General features: G+C 39.0%; 2 protein-coding genes across 6 annotated transcripts in view; both read left to right on the plus strand.

The window, feature by feature from the left end:
* Nucleotides 1–20,464, plus strand: LOC131989934 (polyubiquitin-like). Of its 5 annotated transcripts, XR_009396006.1 has the most exons (12): nt 18–64; nt 1,103–1,171; nt 6,868–6,984; nt 7,803–7,934; nt 8,170–8,271; nt 10,624–10,755; nt 11,294–11,395; nt 13,954–14,085; nt 14,357–14,530; nt 18,329–18,454; nt 18,629–18,775; nt 18,976–19,110. XR_009396006.1 is itself a non-coding variant. In XM_059355313.1 (11 exons), the coding sequence occupies exons 3-11, from the start codon at nt 6,930–6,932 to the stop codon at nt 19,176–19,178; spliced, it is 1,158 nt and encodes a 385-aa protein (XP_059211296.1). In that variant the 5' UTR covers nt 18–64; nt 1,103–1,171; nt 6,868–6,929; the 3' UTR covers nt 19,179–20,464. The 5 variants fall into 5 exon arrangements, 4 of the variants coding, with proteins under 4 accessions (XP_059211297.1, XP_059211296.1, XP_059211299.1 ...); XM_059355313.1 differs by lacking the exon at nt 18,629–18,775 and having other exon boundaries at nt 18,976–20,464; XM_059355316.1 differs by having other exon boundaries at nt 18,614–19,117.
* Nucleotides 19,770–23,623, plus strand: part of LOC131990147 (uncharacterized) — a 20,039-nt gene continuing 16,185 nt past the window's right edge. Inside the window, exons 1-2 of the mRNA XM_059355546.1 lie at nt 19,770–19,803; nt 21,327–21,416. Of these exons, the coding sequence (XP_059211529.1) occupies nt 19,770–19,803; nt 21,327–21,416 (124 nt within the window). The remainder of the gene's footprint in view (nt 19,804–21,326; nt 21,417–23,623) is intronic.

The following is a 23,623-nucleotide window of genomic DNA, read 5'->3' on the forward strand; positions in this document are numbered from 1 at the left end:
ATTAACAGATGGAGGAGAAGGAGCAGCAGGTGTCCTGCTCCGCTGATTTCTCTCATATTTACAGGTTAGTTACTCACTTTTATGTGACTACAGATGTTTATAGACTAATATGAATCCCCGGTGATATGTGGTTCGTAAGCTAAAAGTGGGTTAACTGTGTAAATATTTAATTGTCATCACTGTACGTGACTTTTTTTGAGAAAACGTGTCTGATGCCTTAGCCAACCGTTACTGTGTTACTCTGTTTCTGTCAAAGACTTTATTTTAAAGTCTTTGACAGAAACAAAGTAAAGTCTTCATAAAATAGGTTTCTTTCGGCTCCTGGACATTTATGGGTTATGGCTGAATATCTGAAAATCAGTTGTTGTGGCATAATGTTCGAAATGTTTAAGCTGATGCTAATGTGCAGTTAAAATCAGTTAAAAACTGTTCAAATCACTTCAAATCAGTTAAAAACTGTTAAAAGCAGTTTAAAACAGTTAAAAACAGTTACAACGGCAGCGTCGGTTAAGGGCGCGCGCGTTAAAGTTAACAGTTTGTCATAGTGTAAATGTGAAATAGCTTCACTGCGAGGGAGATTTATTCTGTTATATTTAATGTACACAGTTATTACAAAGAAAATGCTTTATATGAGAGAAAAGGGCGCAGTAATGTGCGGTTCACGTTTTTTATTTTCTTTTTATTATTCATGTCATTATTTTATTATCATTACTATTATTATAATAACTGCACAAAAGATTTTCGAGTTGTTCCTACTTCGTACAGAGCTGCAGGACTTTTATATATCGCACTGAAATACAAGAGCACATCGAGTAAAATGTAAAAAAACTAACTAACTAAAAGAATCCCTGAAACAGCATGGGGTTGTTTCAGAGGGTTAAATGATTCTTGGTCAGATAAAGGTCAGTAAACAGCTGGTGTATACGTCTTTAATGATAAGCATGAAAGTGAAAGTATTTTCTCAGCTCATAGGCAGTGGGCAGGGCTGAATACCTGTTTATTAAACTGCACCAGGGGAAGAGAGCAGCTCAGAGAATTGGTTGTCACGGTCTTGTTAAAGTTTAATTTGAGAGACCTGTTAACAACGAACTGTGTGACACAGAGGAGCAGTTTAAGAGCGTCACAGTGCTGCAGCTGAAGAAGAAGATCGAGTCTGTTGAAGAAGTCCCAGGTAAAATCTCTTAGCCTTTCACATGTAACCTACAAGTGTTCACGATTAAAATGGCCACTTGAAACGTGCAGAGTTTAGTCTAAAGCTAAAATTATAGTCTACAGATACGATTAGGTTCATACTTGTATTGTTGGTTGCTACTTGAACATGTTCTGAATATATATCTATATTCACTCTCAAGGGGCTTTTCTAATTTCCTTATTTGCATCCGTGGTTTCCTTGCGTCTTCGTCCCGCCCACCGGGGATTAATGGAGAGACGCAAGGAAACGAAGCGAGGAGAGAGGAAACGTTGGCTGTGTCCCAATGTCAAGGAAGGATGCTCAAACGGCTGGATTTGAAGGATGCCACGTCATCGACATCCGCCGAAGGACTGTCCCAATGTCGAGGATGCTCCGGAGGACAGAATCCTTCTTCTGCCCAAATTCCGAGGATGCATGTGTGTATCCTCCGTGCGCTCCCATTACCCATAAAGCATTGCGCACACCGGTCTACCGGGAGATTTAAAAATGGCGAGCGCAGAAACAGCGACGCTAGCGGCGCAATATGCATTTAAATAAGTATTTACAGTTTACACTGAATGTTGTCACATAACTTACAAAACGTGTGTTCAAAGTCAAGCAAAAACATAAACATAAACAAATGCCAGAATATTTGTCTAAAGATAATAAACGTCATCTTGATACATTGCCGGTTAAGTTAATTAATGCCGTCTCAGTCGCTAAAGTTATTGTTTATTAATTTATATGTGTCCATGATGATGTACTATGTGCAACTGTGCCATTCAGAAAGTTATACATTTCTTTATTGTGTTTACAGGGACCGAAAGTCCGCTATTATCCGTTATTGTTATTTATAATATAATAAATAATAAAAAAATAAAAAATCACAGAATATATTTCCATGATGAATTATGCGCCGCTGCATTCATGACACTAAGTAGCGGCCGAATTCAGCCAGGATCAGTTAAATATTCAGGTTTAATCCACTTTATGGTTTTTACTTGATAAATCGTGGAGATTCAACCTTCAGCATCTTCTTCCATTTTCACAAATATGTGTCAGAGTGCTGATGCCAGAGACACATTCATGTCGTGAACTGATTTTGAAATTGCGGCGCTGAATTTATTTATTTATTTTTTATTAAACTGATAATAGTGGAGCGGCTAAGTGATATAATCTTTCAGTTTATGATACAAGCGTGAAAATTGGCATGAACACTCTCCATGGGTCACTTGACAAGAAAATTGTCCGAGACATTTAAAATTTTAAGATGGCGGCCATTTTTCAAGATGGCCGACACCTAAGTGGAGCAGTTAAGTTATATAATGGTTTATTTGGTGATACAAGCATAAAAATTGGCATGAGCAGTCTCTGTTGGTCACTTGACAATAACCCACCCACAGTTACTTGAAATTCCAAGATGGCGGCCATTTTTCAAGATGGCCGACACCTTAGTGGAGCAATTGAATGATATAATGGTTTATTTGGTGATACAAGCATAAAAATTGGCCTGAGCACTCTCCATGGGTCACTTATCAAGAAAATTGTCCGAGACATTTGAAAGTGTAAGATGGCGGCCATTTTTCAAGATGGCCGACACCTTAGTGGAGCAATTAAATTATATAATGGTTTATTTGGTGATACAAGCATAAAAATTGGCATGAGCAGTATCTGTGGGTCACTTCACAATAACCCACCCACAGTTACTTGAAATTCCAAGATGGCGGCCATTTTCAAGATGGCCGACACCTTAGTGGAGCAATTGAATGATATAATGGTTTATTTGGTGATACAAGCATAAAAACTGGCATGAGCATTATCTGTGGGTCACTTGACAATAAGCCAGCCACAGCTACTTGAAATTTCAAGGCGGCAATTTTTTTTTTCAGGATGACTGCCGCCTGCCATGTGGGCCTTTAAATTATGAATTTTCTCATAGAAATGTATTGGGTTCCTCAAGAGAGGTTGTTTGACTGTGCTTTGTCTGAATCCTTGCCCACGACCTGTCCAGTTTGGTAAAACCTGACAGGAGTTCCCTCCCACCGGCGTAGCTCTCCGGGTTCACCGAGGTTCACAGGCTCCCTTACCATGAGGGCTTTTGTAAATACTTTTTTTAATTACTTTTTTTATAACTAACCATTACTACTGCCATTAAACATGCCAAATAAATACTAAGCGGTGGGGAAACACAGTTGTGGTGCTGAACGGACAGTGCTCCAAAATAATAATTGAGCAATGGTTAATACTGAATGGCAATAATGATCCAGAGGCAACAGCAGCTCTGGCTGACACGGAACCATGACAAACAGTATCTGAAACTATACTAGGCAACTAAACTGAAAATGTGAAAGCAATGCTACAAAGTAAAAACTGAACATGTCACAGTAATAGGCTGGTGACAAAATAGAACATAATGCGCCGATGTGGCGAGGGGAAGCCGAGCCATAGGCCTACACTTGAAAACACAAAGGACAACAAGGAATAACACTGGCAAAAGAAACAAGCAAATAAGTTCTAGCAGGGGCAACTGAGTCCATATCTGTAGCACTTACACTTTCCAGTACAAGCCTTGGTGAACCCACATTTTGTCAACTCCCAACAACTCTCCGCAATAGGTGGAAGTGGAGTGCAGAAGACTTTCCACTCCTTGTCCTGTTTAACCCATCCCCAGTCGGACGGGCTCGGCATTTGTGGATGTCTGTTCAATGCCTGTCCCCACACATATCCAGCTTCATAAGAAGTCTGGGATCTTCTTGACCTCTTGACATGGATATCTTTGGTATCTTTAGTGTCTTTAGCAGCAGTAGATGCCTTTTTTGTGCCCTTTCCAGCTGTGTGTTGTTGAACATAAGTTTACAGCTTGAATGATATTTGGCTCTGTTTCTTGTCAATGTGCTTTCTATGCCATCACCTTCATCTAGTCGGGTTGGACTACGTAAAATAGGCAGAGCATTTATTTTATGAAATAATGGAACATTTCTTGCAATGGTATCATAACCAGTATGATCTTGGTGTCCTGCTGTTTGTTTTCTCAACTGTTATGATTGCTTCTGCAATGTCTGCAGCAAATTCAAAGGCAGAGGCCGAGGGTTTATCCTTTTACCACTTTTTAATAAGCACTTTGATGTATGGGATACAACTAAGTTCATGCCTTAACCCTACATTTGGTCCAATCGTTCATCCAATGCCATTTTTACCCTGTACGATCTGTACACCACCCGGTTAACTAAAACTACTCAGAGAGTTGTCGTCTCTTCTTTGACTAACTTTACAATTGGCTGACACTGAACGCCACTCTGAGTTTAACAGCAGTCATATATCACCAGTGTGCCCTGGTAGTGCAGATACTCACCCTTGTCTAATCTGTCTATGATCAACAAATCAAAACAACTGTATTATGATGTGTTAAAACTTGTTTTCCAGAATAATCTAAAACCCAATACATTTCTCTGAGAAAATTTATCTTTTGAGGATCCAGGGGGCAGCCATCTTGAAAATAGAAATTTCAAGTGGCTGGGAGTGTTTTTTTGTCAACCCAAGTAACTGTGGGTGGCCTATTGTAATTTAAAGGCCCACATGGCAGGCGGCAGTCATCCTGAAAAAAAAAATTGCCGCCTTGAAATTTCAAGTAGCTGTGGCTGGCTTATTGTCAAGTGACCCACAGATACTGCTCATGCCAGTTTTTATGCGTATATGACCCAATAAACCATTGTATCACTTAACTGCTCCACTAAGGTGTCGGCCATCTTGAAAAATGGCCGCTATCTTGGAATTTCAAGTAACTGTGCGTTGCTTATTGTCAAGTGACCTACAGATACTGCTCATGCCAATTTTTATGCTTGTATCACCAAATAAACCATTATATCATTCAATTGCTCCACTAAGGTGTCGGCCATCTTGAAAATGGCCGCCATCTTGGAATTTCAAGTAACTGTGGGTGGGTTATTGTGAAGTGACCCACAGATACTGCTCATGCCAATTTTTATGCTTGTATCACCAAATAAACCATTATATAATTTAATTGCTCCACTAAGGTGTCGGCCATCTTGAAAAATGGCCACCATCTTACACTTTCAAATGTCTCAGACAATTTTCTTGTTAAGTGACCCATGGAGACTGCTCAGGCCAATTTTTATGATTGTATCACCAAATAAACCATTATATCATTCAATTGCTCCACTAAGGTGTCGGCCATCTTGAAAAATGGCCGCCATCTTGGAATTTCAAGTAACTGTGGGTGGGTTATTGTCAAGTGACCAGCAGAGACTGCTCATGCCAATTTTTATGCTTGTATCACCAAATAAACCATTATATCACTTAACTGCTCCACTTAGGTGTCGGCCATCTTGAAAAATGGCCGCCATCTTAAAATTTCAAATGTCTCGGACAATTTTCTTGTTAAGTGACCCATGGAGAGTGTTCATGCCAATTTTCACGCTTGTATCATAAACTGAAAGATTCTGGCAAAAATGAGCACTTAGCCGCTCCACTATAAGAACAGATACTACACTTGATCTTAGCCAAAGGTCCGAGAGCGGCGCTGAAGTTAAGCAGGACGTCCAATTACGCAATGACGCACAGCTGCACACTCCGAAGGCTGTCCCATTTGTGCATTACACCAGTCAAAGGAAGGACTCTTGCCTTGCCTTCGGAGGACCCGACTCTGAAGGAAGGATCCTACCAAGGAAGGATCCTTGACATTGGGACACAGCTGTTTTAAGAGAAGTGAGACGTCCTTTCCTGTGAAGCGACGTCCGTTTCTAATGACGACAGCAGCGGATCACAGCTGGATCAGCTGTCAGTCGGCTTTAACAGCTGTTTGTGCCTGCACAGATACAGACATGTGCTAATAATAATAATAATAATAATAATAATAATGTGTTTGTTAAGTGTTTTCTATCTGATGCCAGCTACCTGTTTAACAAACACCTGCACATGAATAACAACCTGTGCTCTGTATTTATACTGTGTGAACTGTGTCATTTGTTATTATTTATGTCTGTATATAGCCTACCCTGGTGATTAATAAATTATTTAATATCCCATAACATGATTGTGTCCACTGAACACTGGCCAGTGTTTTTTTAGGTTAGATGATTGAGGGACAACGTAAATTATGTCACTCAGATCAAACCTTCACTGAATGATCAGCCTCAGGTGGGACTAAATGAAAATGACAAACAATGTAAAAGTGTTTCTTGCTGACTGACAGACAATTTTTAATTGAATATTATCTGTAATAAATCTGAAGGGGGGTAATAACAGAAAGCTTCTAGACCGATATTTCTTTTCATTTATTATAATTGTAGAAATATGCTTGTGGTCTTTTTGGTGTTCAGACCAACAATAAAACTGATTTTTAACTACATTGCGAATCAGAAGATTCACTGATGGGTCAGTGTTTGTGTCACTTCAGCTGAATGAGCGTTAAGGCCCAGTGACAGCACTTTCTGCTTCTACTTCACTATATTTATAACATCACAACTTAAGAGAAGAACTTCAATCTGTGTGAGTGGATGAGTTTAATGATCAGATGGTTGATACTATGGACCATGGAGTGTGACTGCAGCTCTAAAAGGATCAACTAACATTACTTTTAACAAGTTATTTAAACTTTCTACCATTAATAAATTACTTTCTGTTGTTTTGGGAAATGTTGTCAGTGACTGGTTTGACCCTGTGTGTGTTTGTTTTAGGACGATCATCTGCTGGTTTAATTTTGTATACAACACAAGACAACCATTGAGTTAACTCTAACATGGGAGCCTACCTGTCTGCTTACTGGAGACGTGATGGAATGAGGGACAAGGAAGGTAAAAACAGAAGTATTGAAATGTTAACTTTATTTTAAACCCATTCCCTGTATGTTTCCTCCTGGGACACATTTAATAAAACACCAGAGCTGCACTTCACTGTCCTGACAGTCAGCTCAGGTGACGTTTGTTGTAATTTGTTAAAAACAAAAACAATTTTGCATTAATAATCTGATTTAAATTAAATTATGTTCTGATCAATCCTTCAAAACCTTCACTGGCAGCCTGCTGTTTTCAGACCTCAATTGAAAATCTTCCTTTTGTTTTACAAAGCACATGTGGGACATGCTGTCAGTCTATATCCCCAGCAGGTCTCTCCAGTCACAAGGTGGAAATCAGTATTTATGCTCCTGTTCTTTTAAAACCAAACTAAATACCGTTCTTTTCACTGGAGCATTTTCTTAATGAACACACTGTACTTGTACAGCATGCTCATTTTTATGTGTGTATGTGTTTTTATGTGTCTGTATGTATGGATGTCTCAATTTACACATTGTTGTTCTTTTATTTTGTTACATTTCATTTGACCTATATCCACTGCATCAGAATGGTCATTAAAGGTTTGCAAGTGGACATGAGGAAAAAACAGACTCATTTAAGCTATGCTAAGAGTCTATATGAAAAAATATCTGATATTTTAAATGTTATATTGCATGTGAATTAATGTGACCATTTAACTGTTTAACTCTGTCCAACATACAGGGAATGTTTTTACATATATCCACCTGTTGGACATCAAATACATTCTGTATTAATTTAAAGAGAAACTTTATGAAGTGATGCAGTTATTAAAGACAACTTTTACTTTTTTTTTTTAGAAATTGATATCAAGGTCTTCATTAAAGAGTCAACTGGGAGGATCACAAGTGTTGACCTGCCCAACAATGAGTTTGAGAGCGTCACAGTGCTGCAGCTGAAGGAGAAGTTGGAGCCTCTCACAGGAGAACCAGGTAACATGTTCATGATTAAAATGACCACTTGAAGTGTGCAGAGTTTAGTCATGATCAGATGGTTGATACTATGGACCATGGAGTGTGACTTCAGGTCTAAAAGGATAAACTAACATTACTTTTAACAAGTTATTTAAACTTTATACCAATAATAAATGACTTTCTGTTCTTTTGGGAAATGTTGTCAGTGACTGGTTTGACCCCCTGTGTGTTTTTGTGTTTGTGTGTGTTGTAGTAGAAGAACAGCGACTGATCTTCGAAGCCAAACAGCTGGAGAACGATCGTCTGCTGGTTTCATATGGAATCCATCATGAGGCAACCATTCACTTAATTAAAAGTATGGTCCTTTTTCTATAGAAAAAACACAACATTTCCTATATGTTTCCTCCTGGGACACATTTTAATAAAACACCAGAGCTGCACTTCACTGTCCTGACAGTCAGCTCAGGTGACGTTTGTTGTAATTTGTTAAAAACAAAAACAATTTTGCATTGATAATCTGATTTAAATTAAATTATGTGCTGATCAATCCTTCAAAACCTTCACTGGCAGCCTGCTGTTTTCAGACCTCAATTGAAAATCATCCTTTTGTTTTACAAAGCACATGTGGGACATGCTGTCAGTCTATATTTAGGTTTATTTTACCTACTGAGGGGTCTCCAGAAGCAGCAGACAGGTACCGTTCGGCCAGAAGGGCTGCAGCTGCGGCAGTTGCTGAAGCAAAAGCTCGGGTATGGGAGGAATTCGGGGAGGCCATGGAGGAGGACTTTCGGTCGGCCTCAAAGAGGTTCTGGAAAACCGTCGGGCGGCTCAGGAAGGGAAAGCAGGGCTTGGCCCAAGCTGTGTTCATTGGGGGAGGAGACCTGCTGACCCGACCTGTGGATGTCGTCAGATGGTGGAAAGAGCACTTTGAGGAACTCCTTAATCCAGCCAACATGTCCTCCGCAGAGGAGGCAGAGTCTGAAGTTTCAGGGGAAGACTCATCAATGTCCCTGGCAGAGGTCGCCGAGGTAGTTAAAAAGCTGCCCGGTGGCAAGGCGCCAAGGTTGGATGAGATTCGCCCTGAGATGCTGAAGGCTCTGGACACTGTTGGGCTGTCATGGTTGGCACGCCTCTTCAGTGTCGTGTGGAGGTCTGGGACAGTGCCAGTGGAGTGGCAGACTGGGGTGGTGGTTCCCATTTTCAAAAAGGGGGACCGGAGGGTGTGTTCCAATTACCGTGGAATCACACTTCTCAGCCTCCCGGAAAAGTCTACTCCAGAGTGCTGGAAAGGAGGCTCCGGCCGATTGTCGAACCTCAGATTCAAGAGGAACAATGCGGCTTCCGTCCTGGCCGTGCAACAACGGACCAGCTCTTTACCCTTTCGAGACTCTTGGAGGGGTCATGGGAGTTTGCTCATCCAGTCTACATGTGTTTTGTGGACTTGGAGAAGGCCTACAACCGTGTCCCTCGGGGAGTCTTGTGGGGGGTACTGCGGGAATGTGGGGTACCGGGCTCGTTGCTACGAGCTATCCGGCCCCTATATAACCAAAGTGAGAGCTGTGTCTGCGCAGCCGGGGGGAGGAAGGGATCCGGTTTGGTGACCTAAGAATTGCATCTCTGCTTTTTGCAGATGATGTGGTTCTTTTGGCTTCATCAGACTGGGACCTCCAGATGAGAGTCAGCTCCTCCAAGTCTGAGGCCATGGTTCTCTGCCGGAAAACGGTGGACTGCCCCCTCTGGGTGGGGAGAGAGGTACTGCCTCAAGCGAAGGAGTTCAAGTATCTCGGGGTCTTGTTTACGAGTGAGGGTAGAACGGAGCGTGAGATGGACAGGCGGTTTGGTGCGGCGTCGGCAGTGATGCGGGCGTTGTACCGGACCGTCGTGGTGAAGAAGGAGCTGAGCCTGAAGGTTTACCGGTCCATCTACCCTCACCTATGGTCATGAGCTTTGGGTAGTGACAGAAAGAACGAGATCGCGGATACAAGCGGCTGAAATGAGCTTCCTCCGTAGGGTGGCTGGGCTCAGCCTTAGAGATAGGCTGAGGAGCTCAGACATCCGGAGGGAGCTCGGAGTAGAGCCGCTGCTCCTTCGAGTCGAAAGGAGCCAGCTGAGGTGGTTTGGGCATCTGGTAAGGATGCCTCTTGGGCGCCTCCCGTTAGAGGTGTTCTGGGCACGTCCAACTGGTAGGAGGCCCCGGGGAAGACCCAGAACACGGTGGAGGGATTATATCTCTCGCCTGACCTGGGGACGCCTTGGGGTCCCCCAAGAGGAGCTGGACGTTGTGGCTGGGGAAAGGGAGGTCTGGAAGGCCCTGCTTAACCTGCTGCCCCCGCGACCCAGCCCCGGATAAGCGGAGGAAAATGGATGGATGTTATTTCATTTTGTTACATTTCATCTGACCTATATCTGGTTTTGCATTGCATCAGAATGGTCATTCAAGGTTTGCAAGTGAGCAAAAACGGAAAAATTTTCAGCTATGCTACGAGTCTATATGCAAAAATATCTATTTGATATTTTAAATGTTATATTGCATTTGAATAAATGTCACTATTTAACTGTTTATCTCTGTCCAACACACAGGGAATGTTTTTTTTTATATATATTCACCTGTTGGACATCAAATACATTCTGCATTCATGTAAAGAGAAACTTTATTAAGCGATACAGTTATTAAAGACAAACTTTTACTTTTTTTTTTTTTTTTTAGAAATGGATGTCACGGTCTTCGTTAAATGTTGTGATAGGAAGACCATAGGGGTCCATCTGTGTGACAATAAGTTTCAGAGCGTCACAGTGCTGCAGCTGAAGGAGAAGATACAGACTCTCAAAGGAGACCCAGGTAACATCATGTTCATGAATAAAATGACCAGTTGAAGCGTGCAGAGTTTAGTCTAATGCTAAAATGATAGACTACAGATCAGATTAGGTTGATACTTGTATTCTTGGTTGCTACTTGAACATGTTGTGAATATATATCTGTATTCACTCTCAACATTTAGCTGTGTCTCCTTAAGGCCTCCTCTCAAACAGGCAGTCTGCTCTGATTGGTCAGTGTTTGTGTCACTTCAGCTGAATGAGCGTTAAGGCCCAGTGACAGCACTTTCTGCCTCTACTTCACTATATTTATAACATCACAATTTAAGAGAAGAACTTCAATCTGTGTGAGTGGATGAGTTTAATGATCAGATGGTTGATACTATGGAACATGGAGTGTGACTGCAGCTCTAAAAGGAAGAACTAACATTACTTTTAACAAGTTATTTAAACTTTCTACCAATAATGAATGACTTTCTGTTGTTTTGGGAAATGTTGTCAGTGACTGGTTTGACCCTGTTTGTGTGTTTGTTTGTTTGTGTATGTTTGTGTATGTATTGTAGTAGATCTACAGCGACTGAACTTCAAATGGGACGTGCTGGAGGACGATGCTCTGCTGGTTTCATGTGGAATCCAACACAAGACAACCATTGACTTAATTCTAAGTATGGAACATTTATTATAATTTTTAAACTCATTCCCTGTATGTTTCCTCCTGGGTCCTCATGTATCAAAGAGTGCGTAGCTTTCATACTGAAAGATGGCGTACTCCCAAAGCTAGAAAAGTATGTACGCAAACTCACCTCCACATGTATCAAACTGTTCTTATGCCAGGTTCAGCGCACTTTTCCTTGATTTTTCCCAACCAGCGTGGAACTGAGCGCACATGCACGAGCCACCAGCCACGCCGCGGCTCCTCCCCAAAATGAATACGTAGATGACATGCAAATGACTATAAATCGCCGGCATGCCTGCTGATTATCGACAAAACAATGGCAAATCAACGTACTGCCACTGCGCGCGAGGTGGACGTGGTGATCTCTGGGGTGGAGGCAGGAAAATTAACTTTTTGGTGCCTCAGCTCTGGGATCAGCAACAAGATGTCACTGTGGTTGTTAACCAGCCGGATCAGAGACCTGCACTATGGCAGAAGGGTCCGTCAACACAAGCTCCTTCTAAACTCCACCATTATTGAGTCTGGTTAGATCTGCCAGTGCGTAATGCGTGCCAAGATAATTGTTACGCATCAGTTTATAAGCCACACTTAACTTGTTGTCCCAATTAAACATCACATACGGGATCAAATATGCACCACACCTGACTTATTCTGAAAGGATTTCCAACGCACGTTTTTTCTCCGGGGAGAGGGATCTGTGCGTCATGGATCGCTATGCACCTGCAGCGTTAACATCTCCATGTTGAACCGAAGGAGAAACGGTCGGCGATCGGCACTTTGACACAGTAATTAAGGCAGGTTAACTGTGAAAAATGTATGAGCTCCATAATCAGAATCACAAGACCTTTATTGATCTCCGGAGGGAAATTCAATAAAGGTCTATAAAATAGTGGAAATAGCAGAATATATAGACTTAAGAAAATATACAATCTTAACATCAAAACATATCGACTTCAACATACTATCATTGCACAAGTAAGCAGCACTACGCAGGTGCTCATATTTAGAACGGGTTATTGATGGTGGAAAACGGCATTTTCCCTCCATTTTCCGAGAGCTATGAACTATAAAAATAATACCAGTTGTGTGTAGTATGAGTTTAGACATGAAAAATGTTTTAAATAGAGCATAAAAGACAGTAGTTTCTGCCAAACAAGAGTTTGCGGTGCCACTGCACATTCTCACGGCACCTCGAAAGGTTGCGGAGCGGTCCGCACATTCTCACGGCAAGTTCACTTTTCATATATGTGGCGTGTGCGGAAAAAACAGCGTACGCAATGTTTTTGTGCGTACGCAGCATTGATACATGAGGCCCCAGAGCTGCACTTAACTGTCCTGACAGTCAGCTCAGGTGACATTTTGTTGTGATTTGTTAAAATTCCAATTTTACATTGATAATCTGATTTTAAATGAAATTGTTATGTGCTGATCAATCCTTCAAAACCTTCAATGGTGACCTGCTGTTGTCAGACTTGTGGGAAGCACATGTGGGACATGCTGTCCCATCCCCAGCAGGTCTCTCCAGTCACAAGGTGGAAATCAGTATTTATGCACCCGTTCTTTTAAAACCAAACTAAATACTGTTCTTTCCACTTTCATTTCCACAGCATTTTCTTAATGAACACACTGTACAGCATGCTCATTTGTATGTGTGTATGTGTTTTTATATGTCTGTATGCATGGATGTCTCAATTTACACATTTTCATTCTTTTATTTTGTTACATTTCATTTGACCTATATCTGGTTTTCCACTGCATTAGAATGGTCATTCAAAGTTTGCAAGTGAGCAAAAACTGACAAATTTTCAGCTATGCTATGTTAGAGCGTAAAGCTTTTACAGCTTTTACCTCTCACCCGGGTTCTTTTTCCTAAACTTGGTCTTACAAAACACTAAGGACAAATGAATAAAGTCAACCATTTATTGAAAGAATCATAGCCAAATGCAATGCTCAGTGCTGGACTCTGCCATGTGACCTCGATGGCACCACAAGACAGAGTGATTACAAACTTCCTTCTTGTTACATAGATCTTCTCGGGTTTTGGTGAAACCCCGTCCAATGGGTGGGCTCTTTAACGCAATTGGTCAATTTGTTTGTGATATGCATTGGTTGCCACCCCTTAACCAAGCATCTGGAGATCGAACATCTCACTGACCTTTCAAACTTTATGTGTGTGTTTTGTTGTCTGCTGAAGCTTCACATCCTATCCTTTGCTTATTCTACCTCTCCCCCATGCATACCTTCCCTGAACTCTGACCTCTCCTATCCTTAAATGACCCAGTCCTGTCAGTGAGTAACCCAGGTCATAATTTTAAGACTCAGCCCAGCTGAGTAATTCCCTGCTCCCACAGCTACGAGTCTATATGAAATAATATCTATTTGATGTTTTAAATGCTATATTGCATTTGAATAAATGTGACTATTTAACTGTTTAACTCTGTTTTACATATATCCACCTGTTGGACATCAAATACATTCTGCATTCATTTAAAGAGAAACTTTATTAAGTGATGCAATTATTAAAGACAAACTCTTACTGTTTTTTAGAAATGTTTGTCACCGTCTTCGTGAAAGATTTAACTGGGAGGAACATAAAGATCTACCTGCGCTACAAGGAGTTTGAGAGCGTCACAGTGCTGCAGCTGAAGGAGATGATGTATACTCTCAAAGGAGTCCCAGGTAACATCATGTTAATGATTAAAATGTCCACTTGAAGCATGCAGAGTTTAGTCTAATGCTAAAATGATAGACTACAGATCAGATTAGGTTCATACCTACTTGAACATGTTGTGAATATATATCTGTATTCACTCTCAACATTTAGCTGTGTCTCCTTAAGGCCTCCTCTCAAACAGGTAGTCTGCTCTGATTGGTCAGTGTTTGTGTCACTTCAGCTGAATGAGTGTTGAAATGACTGGTTTGACCCCCTGTGTGTGTGTGTGTGTTGTAGTAGATCAACAGCGACTGATCTTTGGAGACAAACAGCTGGAGGATGATGCTCTGCTGGTTTCATATGGAATTCAACACAAGGCAACCATTGACTATGTTCTCAAACTACGAGGGTTCGACCCATGTGTTGACCAGGGACGTGATAGAATGGGGGACAAGAAAGGCAAAGACAGAGGTATGGAAAAGTTTTTTTATTTTTTAAACGTGTTCCCTAAATGTTTCCTCCTGGGACACATTTTAATGAAACACCAGAGTTGCACTTCACTGTCCTGACAGTCAGCTCAGGTGATAGTAATTTGTTTTAATTTGTTAAAAATACAATTTTGGATCGATAATCTGATTTAAATTTAATTGTTATGTGCTGATCAATCCTTTAAAACATTCACTGGCAGCCTGCTGTTTTTCATCCTTTCGTTCTACAAAGCACATGTGGGACATGCTGTCAGTCTGTATTTAGGTTTATTTTAGGTTTATTTTTTGGCCAGTTAGAATTACATAAAATGACAAAGATAACATGTAGTGTAAAGTGCAGGGAGAGGCAGAAAACCCTGATGGGCTTATTTAAAGCCTCCACCTAAAATGTCATAGTTATATGAAAGTAATAAACTGATAGTAGAAAAAACATAATGTATAACATCAACCACAAGTTATGACAATATGACAAACAAAAATATGAACATGATATAAAAGTGTATTTGTGTGTGAATTAGAATTTTAAAACAGCAGTTAAATGGGCTTTTAGACATCTTTTGAAACATTTTATAGAGATGGAGTTCTTTGCCAGATGGGAAAAGGTATTTATCCATAATTTAGTCCCTAAATTGAACAATAAATTGACCTCTGCATGTCAGAAATCTTGGAGGATGAAGATCTAAAGATTGACGCGTTGGATAAGAGTGAACCTGAGAATTAAATTTAAAATAAGTCTTAAAGTGCTCTGAAAAGTTTTCATGATCTGAATATAACTTATAAATCAAAACACATATTTGAGAGATATTGATGTCATGAGCAGTAAGTATAAAGAGGTTCAGATGATCATGTGACTCAGATCTGGTTCCGTCCTAACAAAACGTTTCTGAAGAACAAAACTCTGTGGAGTGTAGTAGGAAAGGTGCTTGCCCAAACTATATTACAATATGAAAGATATGGATAAATTAAACTGTATTAAAGTGTACAAAGACAGTTTGTAGTTGGCAGATTACTAATCCTCCTAATTATACCGATAGATTTACTTCTTTTTTTTTTTTTGCTAATCCAGTGTATTTGTGCTTTCCAACTCAAACTCCCATCAAAGAATTCCAGGATTCATGTTGTTGAGACTTGAGGTATCTCAACAGACTACATTATAAACTTTACAAGAATGTCTAGAGTATCATTTTTTTGCCACAAAATAGTATATAGTTTGACTTTTTTATATTTAGAGATAATTTATTTAATTTGAACCATGTAGCGTATGTAGTTTAACCAACATTAACATTTTTAATCAGAGAATTGAAATTTGAGTGAGAATGAACTACAGTTGCATGATCTGCAAACGTTATTGGAGAAATAATATATGAAACATTTGAAAAATCATTTGTATAAATAATAAATAATAATGGTCCAAGAATTAATCCCTGTGGGACCCCACAAAGTAGTGTGGCTTTTTTGGAGTAGCATCCATTAATACAAACAAACTGTCTTCTGTTTGAGACATAGTTTTTTAACCATTCAAATGTAACATCATGAAAACAGTATTTAAAAGAATTGTCCCCATCTAAACAGATTGAAGGTAACTCTGGGTGGGTCTTTTTTTCATCTCTATGCAGCAACGGATTTATAACTTTCCATGTGGTTTGACTATCATTTGAACACCTTACATTTTTCATAGAAATATTTCGTTTTTGCAGATCTAATGGAATGAGTATATTTATTTCTAAGATATATATATATATATATATATATATATATATATATATAGTGTGTGTGTATATTTATTACATTCAGAAGTATTTGACTTGCTCATTATTCTTTTGTGCATCTTTTTCTTACTTTGTTTAGTTTTGATTAGTTTAGATTAAAGAGTACTGGAATAAAGGGAAATTATCTGACAAATCTAGATTAAAAAACCCAGATTTCTTTCCTTCACTCAAGTTGTTTGTTAGGATGTTATCAATCAAAGTTGCTGAATTTTCATCTACTCTTGTAGATTTATGAATAAGAGAGAAAAAGTAACTAGAATAAAGAATATTGATAAAAATCTGTAGTGAATGTATCTAAGTTATTTTTAAAGATGTTTATATTAAAATCTCCTAAAATATAACAAAGTTTGTCCTCCTTGTTTATCCAGTCAAGAAAACTGGACAGAATTTCATTAAAATCTTTGACAGTAGAGTCAGGTGGGTGATAAATGACACCAACTAAAACATTGTTTCCACCAAAGACACCAGAGAGCTCTACAAAACAGATTCCACCTCAGCCCTCGGTGACTTCAGGGAAAATAAATATAATATAATAAATTCATAGTCACCAAGAAAAAACAGAGATACTCCCCCTCCAGATCTATTCTCTCTTACATAGTGAACTGAATTGTAATTTGGTCATTTAAATATTTCTCTATATTTCAGATAAAGCTATAACAGAGAAATTATGTTTGAGTAAAGATAAATAATGAATAAATGTGTCATAGTTGCAAGGAAGACTTCTCATATTCAAGTGGAAAGTGGAGAATATAATAGAAGGCATAGAAACACATAAGTCATTAAACTCTGCAGAGGTTAGTGGGATCAAATGACGAAAAAAAATGTAGATCTGGGTGAAGTGGAAATTTTCTCTGCTGCTGGTGAAGAATGAAATAGAGAAGAAATCTGACCACAATGGGTCTGGGCTTTTCTGAAGGTGTCCCCGGCTGTTCAGCTCTATTTTCAAGTGAACCAGTTGTAATTTTTCACCAAATAGTTTTCTCACTTTTTCTTCAGATACTTCAGACACCTTTTCTTTCCCTGACTCTTTGATGCTATCCACAACAATATTATGCCGTCTTGTCTGTCCCTCAAAATATTCAGTCTTGTCTGAGACTGAAATCAAACTTTTACAAAGTGTGTCCAAATCCATCCTGGTTTCATTACAGTTCTTGGACAAAGTGCCACAAGAGATTTGTCCAAGAACTACCACAAGAGATCCACAAGAGATTTTAAAATCATCAAATTCCTTTTGGGTCATTTCCAGACTCACCTTGAAATCAAATACTTTCTTTGACAGATCATCGATCCTCTTATTAGAAGAATCAACTATGATCTGTACACAAGATTTTAAGTTTTTTCTTGTTGTTCAAGCAATTCATGCACTTGAGCCATGGCAACATATTCCTTGGTGTGTGGTTGGAACTTCAGAACAGCAGCGGATGTTTTGGGTCTGTTGATGGTGGCTGCTGCTGATAGTTTGCTTCTGTTTTTGTTTAGCTGTCTGTGCTACTGTTGCTGATGTCTATATCCCCAGCAGGTCTTTCCAGTCACAAATTATGCACCTGTTCTTTTAAAAGCAAACTTTCCATTCTTTTCACTGGAGCATTTTCTTAATGAACACACTGTACTTGTACAGCATGCTCATTTGTATGTGTGTATGTGTTTTTATGTGTCTGGATGTCTCAATTTACACATTGTTGTTCTTTTATTTTGTTACATTTCATTTGACCTATATCCTGTTTTCCACTGCATCAGAATAGTCATTAAAGGTTTGCAAGTGGATATGAGGCAAAAACGGACTAATTTTCAGCTATGCTACGAGTCTATATGAAAAAATATCTATTTGATATTTTAAATGTTATATTACATGTGAATAAATGTGACTATTTAACCGTTTAACTCTGTCCAACATACAGGGAATGTTTTTACATATATCCACTTGTTGGACATCAAATACATTCTGCATTCATTTAAAGAGAAACTTTATTAAGTGATACAGTTATTAAACACATCTTTTACTTTTTTTTTAGAAATGGATCTCACGTTCTTCGTTATAAAAGTAGATGGGAGCAAAATAACTATCAACCTACATGAGTTTCAGAGCGTCACAGTGCTGCAGCTGAAGAAGAAGTTGGAGCCTCTCACAGGAGAACCAGGTAACATCATGTTCATGATTAAAATGACCACTTGAAGCGTGCAGAGTTTAGTCTAATGCTAAAATGATGGACTACAGATCAGATTAGGTTCATACTTGTATTCTGGTTTCTACTTGAACATGTTGTGAATATATATCTGTATTCACTCTCAACATTTAGCTGTGTCTCCTTAAGGCCTCCTCTCAAACAGGCAGTCTGCTCTGATTGGTCAGTGTTTGTGTCACTTCAGCTGAATGAGCGTTAAGGCCCAGTGACAGCACTTTCTGCCTCTACTTCACTATATTTATAACATCACAACTGAAGAGAAGAACTTCAATCTGTGTGAGTGGATGAGTTTAATGATCAGATGGTTGATACTATGGACCATGGAGTGTGACTGCAGCTCTAAAAGGATCAACTAACATTACTATTAACAAGTTATTTAAACTTTATACCAATAATAAATGACTTTCTGTTGTTTTGGGAAATGTTGTCAGTGACTGGTTTGACCCCGTTTGTGTGTGTTTGTGTGCGTGTTGTAGTAGATCAACAGCGACTGATCTTTGGTAGCAAAAATCTGGAGGACGATGCTCTGCTGGTTTCATATGGAATCCAACATATGACAACCATTCAAATGGTTTTAATACTACGGGGTGGAGGCCTCCCGTCTGGTGACCCAGGAAGTGGTGGAATGGGTGACAAGGATGGCCAAAACAGAAGTATGGAACATTTCTTATATTTTTAAATCCATTCCCTATATGTTTCCTCCTGGGACACATTTAATAAAACACCAGAGCTGCACTTCACTGTCCTGACAGTCAGCTCAGGTGACATTTGGTTGTGATCTGTTACGAATCCAATTTTGCATTGATAATCTGATTTAAATTAAATTGTTATGTGCTGATCAATCCTTCAAAACCTTCACTGGCAGCCTGCTGTTTTCAGACTTCAGTTGAAAATCCTCCTTTTGTTTTACAAAGCACATGTGGGACATGCTGTCAGTCTATATCCCCAGCAGGTCTCTCCAGTCACAAGGTGGAAATCAGTATTTATGCACCTGTTCTTTTAAAACCAAACTAAATACCGTTCTTTTCACTGGAGCATTTTCTTAATGAACACACTGTAATTGTACAGCATGCTCATTTTTATGTGTGTATGTGTTTTTATGTGTCTCTATGAGTGGATGTCTCAATTTACACATTGTTCTTTTATTTTGTTACATTTCTTTTGCATGAGAGATGAAACTGGATTGCTACGTGTGTTTGTTGCACAGATAAAATGAATGGGTGTGCCTTTAAACTTGAACCAAGTGGAAGAGGCAGAAAGACAGCATACCATGACACTCCTGTTACTGCATTACTCAGGTTCAGGTGAAGACAAAATGTCACTGTGTGGTGCAGAGCAGTGCCTTAGATGTTCACTATATGGGTTATATCTGTACCTTAATATATGTCTTTACAGTTATGCTTTTGATGGAACCATCACCAGACTTTATGTTAGTGAAACTAACCACCAATAAATTAATCTGAGAGCAATGTTAGATAGATTAAAGACTTTAATGTAATGTATCTCTGAGCATATCTTTGTGGAACCAGCTTTAGGGTTCCAGGTGGACGAACCAAAAGGAGCAAATATTCTTTCAGAGTCATTTATAATAATCATAGTTTTTAAACTGTTACATATTTCTGATCAACTAATTGAAAAAAAAAGTTTGACCTTCCAGTTTCTGTAAAGGATAACTAACATACTGCAGCTCTATGGAAAACATGTTGACTACTAAAATATGACTCTAAAACTGTTTTAAATAATGTTTCTGTTGAGGAATGTGGGTAAAACATTTTCTTATTCGTCTCATTTCAGTGTCATTAAATACACTTGCTCTGTTATTAATATTTTTATTTGTATGATGTATGTAGGTCAAAGAGTTTATTGTTTTAATCCTAACTTTTCAATATATATGTATTTTTTTTAAATATATGTATTTTTTATCATCTTTCTGACTTTGCTGGATATTAAACCATTTCTCCAGTATTAACATGTCACAAGTTTTATTGGTCAGTGTTTTTTTCTCTCTGATTGACCTGTAGAGGGAGCTACAGCTCCTCCTGGGCTTCTGAAAAATATCTATTTGATATTTTAAATGTTATATTGCATTTGAATAAATGTGACTATTTAACTGTTTATCTCTGTCCAACATACAGGGAATGTTTTTTGGAGATAAAATTTGCACAATTTTAAACATCTACAGCATCACTTTTACTTGTTATTGGAGTGAAGTATTTTCAGTGGTGGGGCACCAGTTGGCAAAACGTTTTCTAGCATGAAGGTCAGCCTATATGGCACTGATGGCACTTAATGTTTTTTATGCCCCTTTTTGTCGAGAGCGTCTGTGTTTAGGGACCAGTCCAACTTGTTACATATAACTTATACACGCCACAATAGCAGTGTTGTCTGAGTACTTCTGTATGTGGCAGGACTCAGAGTTGTATTTGAAGTCTGCTGTGTACAGTGAGAACAGGAATGGAGCCAGAACAGTCTCTTGGTTAATTCACTGAACATCAGACAGAACTGCAGGCTGTTTACACAGAGCAGAGGGGAGAGGACAGGAGAGGTCTCAAGAAGAGGTTGTAAAAATTCAAATAGTTCAATATGTATAGCATGTGGAGACACGTTTTTCTCTCTCAATATTCATGACAATTGTAGGCACTTGTATAAGTTGTATATGTGATACTCACAAAATAAGTGTTTTATTGAGATATTATTAGCCTATTGTCATTATTATTGGGTTTATTGCAATTGTATTATTTGATTTTATTCTGCCTAATGAAGAATAATAAATGACAGAGTAGCTGACAGTGACATGTTGTTGCGTAAATCGGACGCTGGGTGGCAGCACTGACCAGCAGCGTCACTGGGCTCATTAACAGATGGAGGAGAAGGAGCAGCAGGTGTCCTGCTCCGCTGATTTCTCTCATATTTACAGGTTAGTTACTCACTTTTTATGTGACTACAGATGTTTATAGACTAATATGAATCCCCGGTGATATGTGGTTCGTAAGATAAAAGTGCGTTAACTGTGTAAATATTTAATTGTTATCACTGTACGTGACTTTTTTGAGAAAACGGTGTCTAATGCCGTGTTACTTTGTTTCTTTGAAATACTTTATTATAAAGTTTTTGACAGAAACAAAGTAAAGTCTTTATAAAATAGGTTTCTTTCGGCTCCTGGACATTTATGGTTTATGGCTGAATGTCTGAAAATCAGTTGTTGTGGTATAATGTTTGAAATGTTTAAGCTAATGCTAATGTGCAGTTAAAAACTGTTCAAATCAGTTTAAAACCGTTAAACGCAGTTACAGTAAGTTTAAAATCAGTTAAAACGGTTAAAAACTGTTCAAATAAATTAAAAACAGTTACAGCGCTGGTTAAGGGCGCGCGCTTTAACCGTTATATGGCTCCAGCGGGGTGAAATTGGTTATAACGGCTGTTCTGAGTCAGCCATGTTTATTATTTCAGTTTGTGTTGTTGTAGTGTAAATGTGAAATAGCTTCACTGCGAGGGAAATTTATATATTATATATATTTATATTTAGTGTACACCGTTATTACAAAGAAAACCTTTCTATGAGAGGAAAGTGCGCAGTAATGTGCAGTTCACTTGTGTGTAAAAAAGGATGGATTAAATGCGGAGGCTGAATATCCCCATTGTGGGATTAATAAAGTAATTCATCTATACACATTTTTATACGTTTATTTTCGTGGAAAATGTAAAAATAGACATTCATGTGAATGTTTATAACCAGGGCTTCAATGCAGACAAAATAACAGAAATAATTCATGATTGCAGTAAAAAAAAAAAGTTCAAAATGAATATGAAAATAAATATAATCCAGATGAATGGAGAATGAGCAACAGTTGTCCTGCTTCGCTGATTTCTGTGTTATATTTCCAGAGCACTCCTCTGGGTCAGAGGATTATCTATATATCTGTCAGCGGAGACTGAGCCGGGAGCCGCTGCATACAGTCATGGAAAAAATTGATAATAATGTATAGTATATACATTTCATTTTATTTCAATTAGTATTTCAATACTTCGAGCCATGATTGTGCTGATTCCACAGAGCTGCAGGACTTTTGTATAATTCACTGAACAGCACGGGGTTGTTTCAGAGGGTTAAATGATTCTTTGTCAGATAAAGGTTAGTCAACAGCTGGTGTATACGTCTTTAATGATGAGCATGAAAGTGAAAGTATTTTTCTCAGCTCCGTCCCTGTCTTTTACCTCGCACCAGGTAAAGAGAGCAGCTCAGAGAATTTGTTGTCACGGTCTTCGTTAAAGTTTAATTTGAGAGACCTGTTAACAACGAGCTGTGTGACACAGAGGAGCAGTTTAAGAGCGTCACAGTGCTGCAGCTGAAGAAGAAGATCGAGTCTGTTGAAGGAGTCCCAGGTAAAATCTCTTAGCCTTTCACATGTAACCTACAAGTGTTCACGATTAAAATTTCCACTTGAAGCGTGCAGAGTTTAGTCTAATACTAAAATTATAGTCTACAGATACGATTAGGTTCATACTTGTATTCTTGGTTGCTACTTGAACATGTTGTGAATATGTATCTGTAGTTACTCTCAAGGGGCTTTTCTAATTTCCTTATTTGCATCCGTGGTTTCCTTGCGTCTAAGTCCCGCCCACCGGGGATGCATTTATGCAGTCTGTGATTGAGAGACGCAAGGAAACGAAGCGAGGAGAGAGGAAACGTGAGGCTTCCTCTGAAGCCTCACACGCTGTGTGTGTGTGTATCTGTAAGTGTAATCACATACAGTTACCTGTGTGTGTGTGTGTGTGTGTGTGTGTGTGTCGCGAAAAATTCGTATTCCGTAGAGAAAAGTAATAGCAAACCAATCCCGATCAAACCGCACGTTTTGATATATAATTTGACGAGTAGCGGGACGAAATTGTGTCCGGAAGAGGAAGAAGAAAAAATCCACAGTATAACAGTAGTGCTCGGGGCTTCACCTAGCTGTAGGGGCAGCTTGAAATGTTTGTTTGCTTTGAACTGGATATTGAATGAACCAAAACGTGGATTCTGCCTGGACAATGGACTTCTTTTTGCCTGAGTACATTCTGATTGAACTGGTGCATCAGTGGCATTTTGTGCAATTTTAAAGGTGAAAGAACTTTCTTTCAAATAGC

The sequence above is a fragment of the Centropristis striata genome, chromosome 17 (genome assembly GCF_030273125.1).
Source record: "Centropristis striata isolate RG_2023a ecotype Rhode Island chromosome 17, C.striata_1.0, whole genome shotgun sequence".
NCBI classification, from domain to species: domain Eukaryota; kingdom Metazoa; phylum Chordata; class Actinopteri; order Perciformes; family Serranidae; genus Centropristis; species Centropristis striata.